At 41.9% G+C, this 14,560-nt stretch overlaps 1 protein-coding gene across 1 annotated transcript in view; it reads left to right on the top strand.

Annotated features, from left to right (window-relative positions):
* Window positions 1-13,626, top strand: part of TMPRSS7 (transmembrane serine protease 7) — a 29,997-nt gene extending 16,371 nt beyond the window's left edge. The window contains exons 11-18 of the mRNA XM_065676003.1: window positions 3,563-3,699; window positions 4,630-4,737; window positions 5,566-5,676; window positions 6,645-6,761; window positions 8,173-8,350; window positions 8,531-8,799; window positions 11,185-11,321; window positions 13,390-13,626. Coding sequence (XP_065532075.1) covers window positions 3,563-3,699; window positions 4,630-4,737; window positions 5,566-5,676; window positions 6,645-6,761; window positions 8,173-8,350; window positions 8,531-8,799; window positions 11,185-11,321; window positions 13,390-13,563 — 1,231 coding nt within the window. The 3' untranslated portion in view covers window positions 13,564-13,626. The remainder of the gene's footprint in view (window positions 1-3,562; window positions 3,700-4,629; window positions 4,738-5,565; window positions 5,677-6,644; window positions 6,762-8,172; window positions 8,351-8,530; window positions 8,800-11,184; window positions 11,322-13,389) is intronic.
* The last annotated feature ends 934 nt before the right edge of the window (window positions 13,627-14,560 follow it).

The following is a 14,560-nucleotide window of genomic DNA, read 5'->3' on the forward strand; positions in this document are numbered from 1 at the left end:
CTTCCGCATTCTAGTCACTGGCTCTCTTGAAAGAGAAGCTGCGCGCATTGGCTGCCAAGGTACCACTGCATTCCTTAAATGTTTATTGTTAAAAGACTGCTGTTTTTAAGTAAGATACTGCTTTTCCATGCACATTGTCCGCCCGTTTTGCCTCAGATTTTTAAGTCATCTTTTGGTCACTGGGTGAGGAGACAAAGTTGGATTTAGGATGTTGGATAGTATATATTTCTTTTAAAATCTTTGTTCAGGTGAAAACCTCAGTAAGATCAGACTTGAAACTGAATTTGTGAGCTCGCTGCTGAAACTAATCAGCCAGTTAGGCCTTTAAAAGTGTAAGTGAAAGAATTAGAGAGGAGAGAAAACTTTCTATATTCCTTGATATCACATTGTACTTACATACTCAAAACTCAGTTGGTCTGAACCTGCTAAAGTGGAACCTTGCTGGAAACTGGTTGCTGGACTAGATGGGCACATAAAAACACCAGTCAAAGTAGAACATTTAGTGTGTTTGAGGCTTTTTTTGGTGTCCTTTTTATGACACAATTGGAAAGATTTGAGACATGAATCAAATAAAAGTAAAATCTGGAGAAAAAAGGTGATGGTTTCATATTGTAAGGATATGATTGAAAGCATGAAACCTTTTGATAGTCAATATTTTTTTTTTCTTTCCCCAGATTTTAATGGTTAATGAAAAGGGACAGACCCCACTTTTTCAGCTTCCTGTAATTGCAGTTTATAGCATGCATCTTCTGCTGTCTCAGGTAAAAAGGGTGAAGAAGCTTCAGAAGGCAGATCTTGGTACATAAAGACTGCCGCTGTGAAGATAGCGCAGATAAGGTTCTTTCAAACTTCTAGAAACATAATCTAACCAGAAACACCGAACACAACCATCTGTCTTCCTTGTCTTTCTACCAGTGGACATGCAAAGTTTCCTTTGCCTAGTCAAGAGGTGTTGCAGTCGGTGAACTGCTTTTGCTGAAGTTCTTAGAGGCACAAATATTGAGTTTTTGCAAGCAAACCATTAGAGGTTTATGTGAACAAAGAGGGTGCAAGTATTTTCTTTTGCTTAAAGGCAGTAATTAAAGTGTGGCTACAAAGAAGACTGTTTTTACATGAGACAGACAGCGGGTAATGGGCGCAAGTTTCTTCTGGGGAGATTGTGACTGGACAAGAGTAAAGTTTTTCATAGTGAGGACAGTCAGCCATTGGAATAATCTCCCCAGGGAAGTGCTGAATTCCCCAACATTGGTCTCTTTTAAGATTCAGCTGGACAATGTGTTGGGCCATTTAGTCTAGGTCATGTGTTTGCCAAGGAAGGCTAGACCTTGGGGTCCCTTTCAACCTGGTATTCTATGATTGGTGCAACATCCTGTTGTTTCTGCTATATGAATGTTTCTACTCATCCCCTTAGTTGGGGATGTGGTGTCCCACTTCCTGCTTAACGGAATCCCTTAATTAGTTTCTCTCTGTGGCAATGGCACAGAGTTACAGATGGTGCCTTGCAACCTCTGTTAGCCCTGGGCCTGGAGCAATGGCTAGTAAAACCAGCAGAAGGCTCCCAAGGATTTGTAGCTCTGTCTTACAAGTCCCACAAGCACATGGCTTCCTTGATGTAGCTGTATCAGCTCTTCCACAGACAGGCAGGAGCTTCCTCTGCTTTTGGTGAGGTGAGGTAGTTTCATGTGGCTGAGAAGTGGGCAATGCAGCCTTCAGTTTTGGGTGTGTTTTGTTGGGTTTTCTTGGAGGGGTGATGGTGGCGGGGTTTTTTGTTCGGTTTAAATGGTGCTAAGATTTGTTGTGAGAAAGTTGTCCAAGTCACTGACAGAAGGAGAACTGTCGAAAACGCTGTGGGTTGATTGAGGGGAATCAGATGGTTAGGTGGTTAAGTGGTATTTTGCTATGCACTTTGGCATGCTGGTTTAGGTTGGGAATGCTGATGACAGAGACACTAAAATGAGTGAGAATGAGACTTCCTGTAGCAGGAAGTCTTCACTCTTAGCTCTGGTAGATTTATTTCTTCCTATTTTCACAAGTGTTTTCTTCATTTATTTTTCTTATTGCTGGAACAGAAGCTCCCAAGTCTGTTCAAAGGATGTTTCATTTTCATGCGGCGAAACAAAGCACATACAGAAGCATATGAATGAGCATGGGCATACCCTATGGCATGCTTCAGTGTGGTGCATAGGACACCAAGGCAATATCTATCTATAGGGAAATCACTGACCAGTTTTCCTCCATCCATTGAAATGAAGAGTATTTGTGGGGCAATGCCTGGTGTTGCCAAATAAACAAGGCAAATATTTATCTCTGGATAATGGACTCATAGAATCATAGAACAGTTAGGGTTGGAAAAGACCTTAAGATCATCCGGTTCCAACCCCCCTGCCATGGGCAGGGGCACCTCACACTCAAGTCCATTGAAGTCCATAATAGCCCATTAGTCCATGTAACAATACAATAATCCAATTTCATAGGGTTTTTTGAGCTCCTTCTAACTTCAGCATGGGACTTGCACTGCTGTCCAGCAAGTGTGGGTACCAAGAATCAATACAGCTGTTTCTGCTCTTAAGTCTATTTAGACTGATGAGTACTTTTCTTGACAGGAGTCTTAAATCCAGATGGTTTTTGTCTTAAGTATTTCATTTCTGGAGAATTTTAGTGGAATAGAAGTCAAGGTTTCTTTTTACTTCTGGAACAACTGCTACTGTCAATATTCACTGGTTTATTACATTTAAATCTCTCTCAATTTTAAAGCATGACCCAGCGTCTGTCCCTTTTAAAGATGATTTTTTGGGGGCATGTTTGTAACGTGGAAGTGCCAGTTGCAACATCTTTGGTGTCTTTGATGAAAGGGGATGAGTGGATTAAATGTTTACTGGCATCAGGGAGCATTTAGGTATTTCTGAGACAAGTGGCCCACCAGGTCGAAGTCCAGGGCAGCTCTTTGCCAAAATGGCAGCTTGAAGTAGCTGTGCACCCAAGGGATTTCCTCTCCTGCCCCATCCAGCCTAGTTATCTGAACATGCAATTTTCAAAGGTAAAACTCCACAATGTAAATGGTGGGTGAAGGGTGGGTGACTACTTTCAAGTAATTTCAGGTTCCCTACCTCTATTCCCCTCTGCCTCCAAAGTTATCCCAGTGCCTATTTTATCCTATTGCCTTTGTACTTTCTTCTTTATGGGCAGTCCTCAAAATCAGAGCAGCTGAATTTACACTCTACTGTGCTCATATTTCTCCTGCCACTAAACTTACTGAAGTCTTCCCCAAAATCCAAATCTTCTGAAAAACAGCTATCAGAACTGGTGACAAAAATACTCATTTCTTTGTTATATCCCCATTCCTGTAGACTTTCTGGCAACACATTTTGCTTGCATCTGTTTGTGTGGTCACGAAGGATTGTAACCAGTATTTGGGGGTATTTGGGCACTTGTTTCCGGTTTTGGCTCTTTAATTACATACAGTATGACGGTATTGCTGAATTCCTGTGATGCTTGCATTTAAATTGTATGTAAGGCAGTTTTGACGTGCAGGCTGCTTTAAAGCTCTTTGAACACTTTTTAGGTACTGCGGTTACTACGTTGATCACCAAACAGTCTTCCACGTTGCAAGTTCTGCTGTCAGCATCGAGCTTCAGTGCAGTTCGAAGGTCTCAGAGAAACCACTCCTAGTGGAGTATGGCAGCTACAACATCAGCCAGCGTAAGATGGGTTCAATCTTTTTCAACCCACCTTTGCATTTCAGACCTGTGAAGCAGCGTTTTTGAGGTCCATTAGGACCTACTTAGGTTTCTGCAGGAAATTCCAATTCCCTCTTGGGTTTTAGCTTGTTTTCTTTTCTAATCTTACTAAGTGAGGTGATTAGCAAACAAAGAGCCTGTACTTAGCTCATTAAGGCTATGCAGCCAATGTTTGCGGGCATCTGCAGCATGCTCTGGTTTCCTCTACGCAAGCAGTCTGCTCTCGTCTTAAAACTTCCTGCAAGGCTGTGCCCGCAGTGCAGTCAGTTGAAGCCTTCTTTCCCTGCTTGTTTTCACCCCCAAGGTTTTGTTTGCAATGTTTCTATTACTACAAGGACTTCCAAGTAATAGAGAGCATCCAGTCACCAACCGCTTATTCCAATGTTTCCATCCATTTGAATACTACATGTGCAAATACAAATCTGAGCTGAAAAAAGTCTTAAGGAGTCGATGAAAGTGTACCAACTGCAAGCTTTTTCAAGGCCTACAACACACGACTGTTTACTGATACTTTTTGCCCTGTGTTAATCTTATGTGTTCATGTCTAAGTACTAGAGAAGCAATGGTTTCTAGTCAGAGATATTTGTCACATTAAGGCAATTTTATGCATTGCATATATATGGAGTAGGTAAAAAGGTGGTAACTTCGTGATTCTATTCTGGAAGACAAACATCTATTTAATTCAGAAGTCACCTTAGTACAGGTTACTGACTGAAGGTGCAAAGTGCTGGGTATGTTGGCTATTGAGAGTGAGATCACCCTTAAAGATAAGCTGTCTCATGCCAGTGACTGCAAATTGAAATGAGCTGGCAATATTTGGGAGAAGGAAACTTTAAAGGGGGGTTTTACTTGTTTGTTTGTGTTTGCTTTTGTTGTTTTGCCGTACTTCCAGCCTGTCCACCTGGACATTTCAAGTGTTCTACTGGCTTATGCATCCAGCAGATGCAGCGCTGCGATGGGATAAACAACTGCTTCGATGAAAGCGATGAACTCTTTTGTGGTTTGTATTGGCTTATTAGAGATCTTGACCCCAATGAATGTATTCTCTAGCCTTTGAAGACAGATGAAACAAGGTGAAAACTTTATAGGAGGGAGAATAAAGGGAAAGAATATAACTTCCTTTGCAAGTTCAGCTACAGACAATCATAGAACCATAGAATAGTCAGGGTTGGAAAGGACCTAAGGATCATCCAGTTCCAACCCCCCTGCTGTGGGCAGGGACACCTCACGCTAAACCATCTCACACAAGGCTTTGTTCAGCCTGGTCTCGAAAACCATCAGGGATGGAGCATTCACAACTTCCCTGGGCAACCCATTCCAGTGCCTCACCATCCTCACAGTAAAAAACTTCCTCCTTATATCCAATGAGTCAGTCTCTTCGCTTAATTCATAGCTAATTAGCAAGGGACAGAACTAAGAGCAAAGAAAGTGTGGCATTGGAAGGCACAAGAAAGACAGATATGTAAAATTATCTTTATTAGGCTGTGTTTTGAGTTTTGCTCGTGTGACAGATGCTGGTAATTATCAAGTTATCTTCTGTTTTGAGATGAGTTATTTTTGTGGGGCAATGACAAATTGGGGTGCATAGAGTAGATAATAATGTCCGCGGTGAATGAGGTTTAGCACTGGGGCCACTGCACTTGGGGCAGTGCGTGAACTGGGTGACTGAACTCCTTTGTGCTTTATTTTCTGTGTGGATAATGTGGCACTCATACTCATCCTTGTACTGTGCATTGAAGGCAGTAAAGTGGTACCCGGGCATGGTCAGAAGGCTAGTGTTAGCAGTAAAAGCACTCCTCTGTGGCTGATCTGACTTATGTTTTTCAAGTTGTCTCAGAGTGGAACTGTAACTCCAGCTTCACAACACGGGATAGCCCCCTTGCCTGCAATGGAGTGAGTGATTGTGAGGATGGAAAAGATGAGCAGAACTGCACCCACAGTAAGGATACTCTCTTGATTAATTTTCTTCCTTTCTTCTATCAGCTATCCAATCCCGACTTGAATACCGGATGCCATATTCAAAGAGTTAAGAGGCACTATCAAATCTAACTCAGACTATATAATTCAGTTTTCAAGCCATTATTGATTTTTAAACTGCTTCTTTTTAATGAGCTCTCAAACATCTGTTTCAGCAAAATACTGGCAGGAGAATTAAGTACTCTGGGTGGAAGATAGGCATCTGGGGATTTAAAGCTTGAATCCCTGATTTTATCTCTTTAAAGCATAATCTGTGCAAATTATTTCCTAGATCTGTTTTACCATCTGTAAAATAACCATGAAAGCGATAGTTACCCTGGAGCCGTTTTAAGGGTTATAAGGTTAATATGTTTAAAATGCTATGGAAGCTATAAATTTAGCGCTAGGCACATGAAAGATTTGAATCAGCCATTTCTTTAGCCCTTCAGAATAAATGGACAGGATACTTCTGTGTGTTGACAAAACTTGGTTGGAGTGGCCTTATTTATTGAGAGCCACAAGGAAATACCAAATGCCAAAGTCGAGGATTGCAATTTAACTGGATACAATTAGTATGACTGCTTTCACTGTGATCTTATATTTCAGTAGCAAATATGAAAAGAGACTTTTCTTTCCGGAGTGCTGGATGTTTTCTGTTTCTAGCCTAACAATTGCTGTACAGCTAATCTTTAACTACTATATCCAAGTTCATTAGTGCTTTGGGAAAGGACTCAGTCAACTTGAGGAACCTTGGTAGTCCTACTTGAGTAGTTTATTCTACTTAGAGAGAAGTTTAAGCTATCCCAGCCTAAGTGCTCTTTTGCAATGTTCCCTTCCGAGCTATTCATATATGTATGAACCTTTTATTTGTGCAGACATGTTTTCACGTGTCAAGCTGAGCCAATAGTCTCTCATTTTGTTTACCCTTTCTTTTTCTCCCCACTATTTCAGGTATTCCTTGCACCAGCCACACCTTCCAGTGCAGGAATAACATTTGCATTAGGAAACAAAACGCAAAGTGTGATGGGACTGTGGACTGTATCGATGGAAGTGATGAAAGCAGCTGCAGTAAGTCCCTCTGGGATGTTCATCTTTTTGAACTCCGGCCTTTCTACACAATAAAGCCCCTTATTACTTCCTGGTTTGGAGCGGGTATAATGCATGCAATGGGTACTGAGAAGTGGGCAGTGCAGCCTCCAGTTTATTGCATGCTCTCAGTGTAAGAGGGAATGATCAGCTATTGGTTTACTTCAAGTCTGGTTAAAGATCCCGTGGAAGGGTGAGCTTACTGTTAGGGGGAGTCTTAGCGGTAAAGTTTATTATACCTACATTAAGGAGCAGGGAAACAGGGTTAATTGCAGGGTGAACTTGGCTAGCTGGTAAGGCAGTGTTTTTGCTCCCTGTGGCAGTGTCAGGGTCCTCTGTTGGAGTCAGACTGTATTTGGTCTTCAGGAGTTACACAGCTGCAATGAGATAAAACCCACCTACTCTTTGCTTCTCTCTTCTGGACAGAGAAGATGCCAATGTATCATAGGATGAAGTTAGGTTCTAGTCTCAAATCTTCCTAAAGTAACCCCTGTACAAGCTTTTCAGTTTGTTTTGCTGTAAAGTAAATAGGTGATTGTTACTGCAGTAGCAAGAGAAATGGGGTTAGGATTTGTTGTTTGAACTGAACATTCTCGGGTGTTTCTGGCCTTTACCTGTATGCCTTGGATTCAGTAGGGCATCTTAAAAGCCTAGCTGTAAGTCTGCTTGTGTTTGGAAACATTAATGCTGCTTTTGACACTTTGAGTGCCGGGAAGTGACCAAAAGCATTAACGCTTGTGTGTGGGACTAAGACTCCAGAGCAGAAGCTTTATGTGCATGCAGTAGAGATGGACATATGGCTTTGCAGAATGGTCTTTATTCCTTCAGACTACAGTGTGCTGTTTTTTGTTGTGCTGGGAGATTACTTATTCACCTGTGAGTTAGTAATATACGGCATTTTCTGACTGTCAGTTGTTTCCATGCGAATTAATGATTAGACCATCTGGTTTCTGCAGTGTTGAATGATCACACTCCACATATGTGGCTGCTATTATCAACATTTTTCTTGTCTCATTCCCACTGTTTTGGCAAGAAATAAGCGTCCTGATGATGCTGAACTTCATTCCTTCCTGATGGACTCCTTTCAGTTCAGGGCTATTAAAAAAATGATGAGGGATTGCCTGTTTTTAGATATTCATGTTGACACTTATATAAATCAATTGGTCCTTTAACATTTCTGGCACAAGAAATATTTAGAGGCCAATTTCCAGAGCAGACCTACAAAAGAAGCTTATTACATTTCCTAAGCCAGAGCCTTTTTCATGGATTCACCTCTTGCTTCAAGAAAGAGCTTTCTGATTAAAGCAGGAAATAAGTGATAGTTTCTGTGGAGCTTCTCTCATGAAAGGAAAGCACCATGGATGTGGATTATAACCTGAAATATCCCTTGCAGGTTGTGGCAGCAGCAAAAGCAGCAATCCCAACTCTCGGATCGTAGGCGGTACAAACACTGAGGAAGGTGAATGGCCTTGGCAGGTCAGCCTCCACTTTGTGGGAGCCGCTTACTGTGGGGCATCAGTGATATCGAAAGAGTGGCTTGTGTCTGCAGCACACTGCTTCCAAGGGAGCAAGTAAGCAGTCCTCCCCCTAAACTCTGCCCCAGATAACACCAGTGTCCCCAGACACCTTTAGCTTCCAGAGTTTGAACTGTTCTGAGGTGGGATGTGCTCTCCTTTTCTACCTGTCCCACTGCTGGTAGGTGTTTCGGGGTGCTTTTTTAAGAGATGACTTGTGTGTTTGCTCCCAACCAGGCTGGCTGACCCCAGAGCCTGGAGCGCTCACCTGGGCATGCAAACACAAGGGCACGCCAAGTTTGTATCTGCGGTGAGACGGATCATAGTCCATGAATACTACAACAGCAGGAACTATGACTACGACATTGCATTGCTGCAGCTGAGCCAGCCATGGCCAGACACAATGAGCCACGTCATCCAGCCCATCTGCGTGCCTCCCTTTTCACACATAGCCCGCAGCGGTGACAAGTGCTGGATAACAGGTTGGGGCCAAAAGCAGGAAGCAGGTATGGTTTTTGTAGCTTCATTTCCCAGGCAAGCAACCACCTTCACACAGTTGTAAGGGGGTGGTTGTTCAGGACACCTGCCTTGGTTGTGTTGCTGAGGTGGGCAGAAAACCATAATGATTTGAATCTACTGTCCTACATAAGTAGGTTCCTGCATGCACACAGCATCATATGCTCAGGAAAATTGGCTGCCGGTCCTGTGGGTCTGGAAGTCCTGTGCACTCATGTTGTTAGCTAAGACTTGAAGGGAGCTACGCCGTGAGGCGTTAGCTCTGTCCTTGGAGTGCAGCTTGACACCATGGCTGCACCTGTAATGGTGCACTCCAACCTGCTTGTCCCTGAGCTGCCTCTTCTCTTGTGTGAATGCTGGTACCTTCTGCCTCCCTTGTGGCCTCTTTCCTAAAGCCCTTCCAGTGTAACCACGGGTGTGATGGCTTCCCTTGGTGTAAATCATGTAGCTGCCACCGCACCAAGCCCGAGGTCTTGCCACCAATGCCCTGGTACAGGCAGTTTGCCTGCATTTGCAGGGCTTTCCTGGTCCAGCCTCACCTGCCCTTCCAGTGTTGCGAGCACTGCGGTGACTCAGCCATCCTGCCACTCCTTGCAGACTGTAGGAGAGGCAAATGCATGGTACAAGGCAGTAGCAGGTAGCGAGCCTCCAGCATTTTGACATGATGTCCAGAGGCAGAATTGCCATCTGCTAAATTACATTCAGCCTCCTCCCTATAAATACCTGTGAGAGAATATATGGTTTCAAAACCAACCACAACCACCTGAATGGGAAAGGATGGCAGTACAAGATGTGTGTTGTTTCATAGAATCATAGAATGGTTTGGGTTGTAAGGGATATTAAAGCTCATCCACTTCCAACTTCTCTGCCATGGGCAGGGGCACCTTCCACTAGACCAGGTTGCTCAAAGCCCCATCTAACTTGCCCTTGGACAATTCCAGGAATGGCATCTATAACTCTGGGCAACTTCTCTGGTTTCCTCTTTGACCAATTGATTAGTTACCTGTGAAACTTGAAAGCTGATTATTCGAAAGATAAATGTGATGCCTGAAAAAGAGTTTTCTTTTCCCTGATCCCCTCTTTTCTCTTCATCATTTTATACAATTTAATTGCCAAATGGATCTTTTTTTTCAATGTACTTCATTAATATCGGCTTTATCAAAACCTGAAACAAAGTTTCAGGGTGTAAGGCAACACTTGTGTGTTTTAAAATGTTGGTAAAGTTTATTTGGCTATACCCAGTGATCACCTGGCGACATTCTTAGAGCTATTGTATACAAAGATGGGGACAATCTGCTCTTGTGAGACCTCACTTGGAGTATTGTGTAGAGTTCTGGTGTCCTCAACATAAAAAGGACATGGAACTGTTGGAACAAGTCCAGAGGAGGCCACGAGGATGATCAGGGGACTGGAGCACCTCCCGTATGAAGACAGGCTGAGGAAGTTGGGGCTGTTCAGCCTGGAGAAGAGAAGGCTGCGTGGGGACCTCATAGCAGCTTCCAGTACCTGAAGGGGGCCTATAGGGATGCTGGGGAGGGACTCTTCATCAGGGACTGTAGCGACAGGACAAGGGGTAACGGGTTCAAACTTAAACAGGGGAAGTTTAGATTGGATATAAGGAGGAAATTCTTTCCTGTTAGGGTGGTGAGGCACTGGAATGGGTTGCCCAGGGAGGTTGTGAATGCTCCATCCCTGGCAGTGTTCAAAGCCAGGTTGGACAGAGCCTTGGGTGGGATGGTTTAGTGTGAGGTGTCCCTGCCTGTGGCAGGGGGTTTGGAACTGGATGATCTTGAGGTCCTTTCCAACCCTGACTTTTCTATGATTCTATAATTCTGGTTTTCTGGAAGCAGGTATCTTATAGAAGTGCTTTACCAAAGCTTTCAGACAGAGAGGACCAAATCTTGAGATATGTCCAAGTTCTTTATGCTGCTAAAGGAATAATTTGTGTTCTGTAACTCTGACTCATAATCTTGCTTTTAGATCCTGCACCTTCAGGTATGGCACCCTAATTGCGAATCTGTCTCATGATGACCTGAATACCTATGTAAGATTCTGTTTCCTTTTAAAACTAAAAAGAGAACAAGTTAAGAAGCCTTGAGGTGTTTGCAAAAGGCATTAGAAAAGGCTTTTTTGGCTAACCCTAGCGATTATGCCATTGGATTTGGTGTGGCCAAAGGCCCAAGGCCACATTACACAAACGCCTGACACTTAGAAGAGTGTTTCTGTGCTATCGCAGTTAGTTGTTTGGAATCTGGAATAACTTGGATGTCAAAAGTACCCATGAATATTTTCTGAAGACTTCCTGTTTTGTATTTCAATAGATGAGTAAAATGCCAAGCTCTGTTGGATCTTTCTCATTTCAATGTGTTTTCCAGATGACGAAGGTTCAGCAGTTCTTCAAAAAGCAGAGGTAAAAATCATTGACCAAACAGTGTGTCATTCCACGTACGGGATTATCACAGCTAGGATGTTTTGTGCTGGACTCATGTCTGGGAAAAGAGATGGATGCAAAGTACGTATCTCAGCACACTTTGCGTAGAGTTTATCTTGTCTTTCATTGTTCCTGATGAGGTGTAAGAGTTGACTGTTTGTGGTCTGTACATTTCAGTTCAGAAAAACAGCAGTGTAAGAGTTCTCTATCGCCAAATCCGTCATGTGGGTGTTTTCAGTCTTTTGCTGCTTTATGTGCATGAGTAGCCACCCTAAGTTTCAGTGGCAGGCCAAGGGATGGTCAATTTGCAGGCTGCAACAACAAGTCCAAGTGAGGCAATTTTTGGCGCAAGGGTCTCCCAGCTGAAGGAATAAGTTAGAAAGCAGCTTGTCTGTTTCCAGGATTCCTCCCTCCCAATTTGGAACTACAGGGCCATCTGATGAGATGCAGACATCTAGGCATAGATTTTCAAACGTATTATATTTCTGATCTGGAAATGCTGAAAGATAATAAATGTGAAGTTCTAAATGTACTTCTAATGAATTGTAGTAAAACTATATATGCACACAATAAATTTATTTAATATATTTCGTATAGTTTATATTATTTATGTTACATAACTATTATATAGGACTTGTATAAAGCGTATATATTTACTAATAAAATAGTATATTTATTACTAAAATATCAAAGTACTGAGGTTTTTTATATATAATGATGGAGATACAAAATCTGCAAGATGTTCTAGCTTTTACTGGTCTACATAAAAGTGAGAAAGACCACAATTGCTCTTAGGACAGGCAGTGTCCTAGGGCTTTCTGAGTATAATGCACTAGCTGCTTCCTAGAGATTAGAGAAACCATTGACATAAAGCATCATTTTCACTAACTGGAGAATTTGTTTCTGCAGTTATCTGTATGGCCACTGAAGATGTAGCCAAGGAAAGGCACAATTTACAGGCCTTTTGGCTGCATTTCCCTAAGGGCAAACGATTTGTGACTATGTATGGCCGTTGTTAGAACTGATTGAAATGTAGTATTTCTGTCGTGAAAAACTCTGGTGTTCAACTTTCGTCCCAGGACTTGAAGAAAAACCGTGAGAACTTGCTAAATGTAAAATCTCACTATTTATTATTTCCTTGGCAATTCTCTTCTAAACTAAATCTTTAACAATTCTGTGATACATTTCAACAGCATCTTATTTTGAGCAGCAGGTGGCTTTACTAGATCATCTTCTGATACCCTTCTACCTGCATATCCTAAAATCCTATGAAGTTAAAGCAAAATCGTTTGCTAGCTGTAACAGAAGATGTCTGGAATGAAGGCATTTCTCATGCAAAACATTTCCGTTTTACCGACTCACTTTTTGCTTTTGGAAGTCCTTTTTTTGCACCCAGCATTTTGGTAAAGTTTAATTTGCTACTGGTTGTCTATTTCAGTGGTGTTGTGCATACAGTAGAGTCTTTCAACAAAGGTAAAGCTTGGTCCAAGAAAATTTGCCCATATGGTGGCACATTGTTTTTGCCTAAACCTCTGCCAATATATTTCTACAAGAATACTGTATAAAGGAAGAGTACTGTTCGCTTTGTTCAGTACTATGGAATTATGTCACCCTGTATAAATCTTTGAAGTCAATAACAGACTTCATTTTAACCGCTTAAGTCAGAAAGATGTTACGTGCTGCTAAATATTACATGCTGGTTTATATCTACTAGAGGAAAACACGGGGGGCTTTTTGCCTTTAGGAAAACTCCACTGAAATCAGTTGAGGAATTCAACCTGTTTCCATTTAATTTGAAAGAAGTTAAAGCATCATTTAATATTATTGTTTGTTTTGGTGCATGTTTTTTCAAGCTTACTAATTTTTAGAGTTGTAAATGTGTAACCTATATATGAAGATGCATATTAAGGAGCAGATCAGGGGTTTAGCTTCAAGTTTGAGCCTAGGAAACAAAATGTGAATTTCAAACCTAGTCTAATAAATCTCTTTAAAGAAGAAATAAAGAAAAAAACCCTATTGACCATCTGATGGTTTGAACTATGTGAATGGGAAAATACAGTCACTGTTGGGATTACATAGGCAAAATATGTCATGTACAGTTTTAATAATCTGCATTGTAAACACTTACAACTCAATATATTCTTTTTAGGGTGATTCCGGTGGACCTTTGTCATGTCAAAGCAATGGAGGCGGAAAATGGTTTTTGACGGGCATTGTTAGCTGGGGTTATGGATGTGGAAGACCGAATTTCCCAGGTGTCTACACAAGAGTGTCAAATTTTGCACCATGGATTCACAAATACGTGCCTTCAGTAGTAACTTGAAAACTGTTTTCTTGGACTAAAACGCGTTTTGAATTTAACCATTAAAAATCAAATTTGGTAAAATTGCTCATTGGTGGAATTTCTTTGCACTGCTCCCTGCTGACTGTGCAGTATGCGTATGGAAGTAAAGCATTCCCTTTGTTCAAACTTTGATGAAAGAGGACAAGACTGTTCTGTGTGGTGTTTGTTCTCTGCAGATGCCTGGAGACGCAGGAGGAGGTGCAATAATAAACATCTGGCACTTTGTGTTAGTTTTCCAGGTACCAGCTGAGTGCATGGGCTGTCATTTATTGGGAAGCTGAAGACACAATTGACCACATAGAGGGAGAACTTAAGTGTTACTCAGCCATTTCCTCTGAGCTGTGTATGGCCCAATACAGTAATAACTGTGAGGCAGCAATAGACTGTTAGTACTCTTGCAAATGCTACTTACCCTACCTCTTCCACTCCTCCTCCACAAAGAAAAGCTGTCAGAGAGGGCAGAAAGTGAACTCAATCCTCTAAAAGCTGTAGGGCCTTCATTTTTTAGTTCTGTGGTGAAGCATGATAAAAAACGTTACTCTCGCTCCAATTTACATTTTAATTAAGTGCATGATTTGGAGTTATTAACTCTTTTATTTCCTGCCTTAATTTCTTCATAATCAAGTTCATCCACCTGAGGACTTGAATTCTTTATCTTTAGGCAACCTTAACCAGAGGAGTAAACATGGTGATGTGTGTTACTGCAATCATCTTGTCCTTGCCCAATGAAACTGATGCTTCTCCTCTCTGAGACCTACAGCCATGGAACTGAGTTCTCTGAATGTATATGATGTTAAATAAAGTCCTGATACAATTTAGAGATGATGGAGAAGAGTCCTTGTTTCCTGTAGACACTTTTTCTGTGTGTTTCTGCTCCATAAGGGAAGGAGCAAAGTATCAGTCAGTCAGTGTGTTGGGTGTGTGGCGGGGATAGTGTAGAGAAATAGAGGACTACAGCAAAGCAGTCTGTCTACAG

This window comes from Lathamus discolor, chromosome 4, assembly GCF_037157495.1.
Source record: "Lathamus discolor isolate bLatDis1 chromosome 4, bLatDis1.hap1, whole genome shotgun sequence".
NCBI lineage: Eukaryota > Metazoa > Chordata > Aves > Psittaciformes > Psittacidae > Lathamus > Lathamus discolor.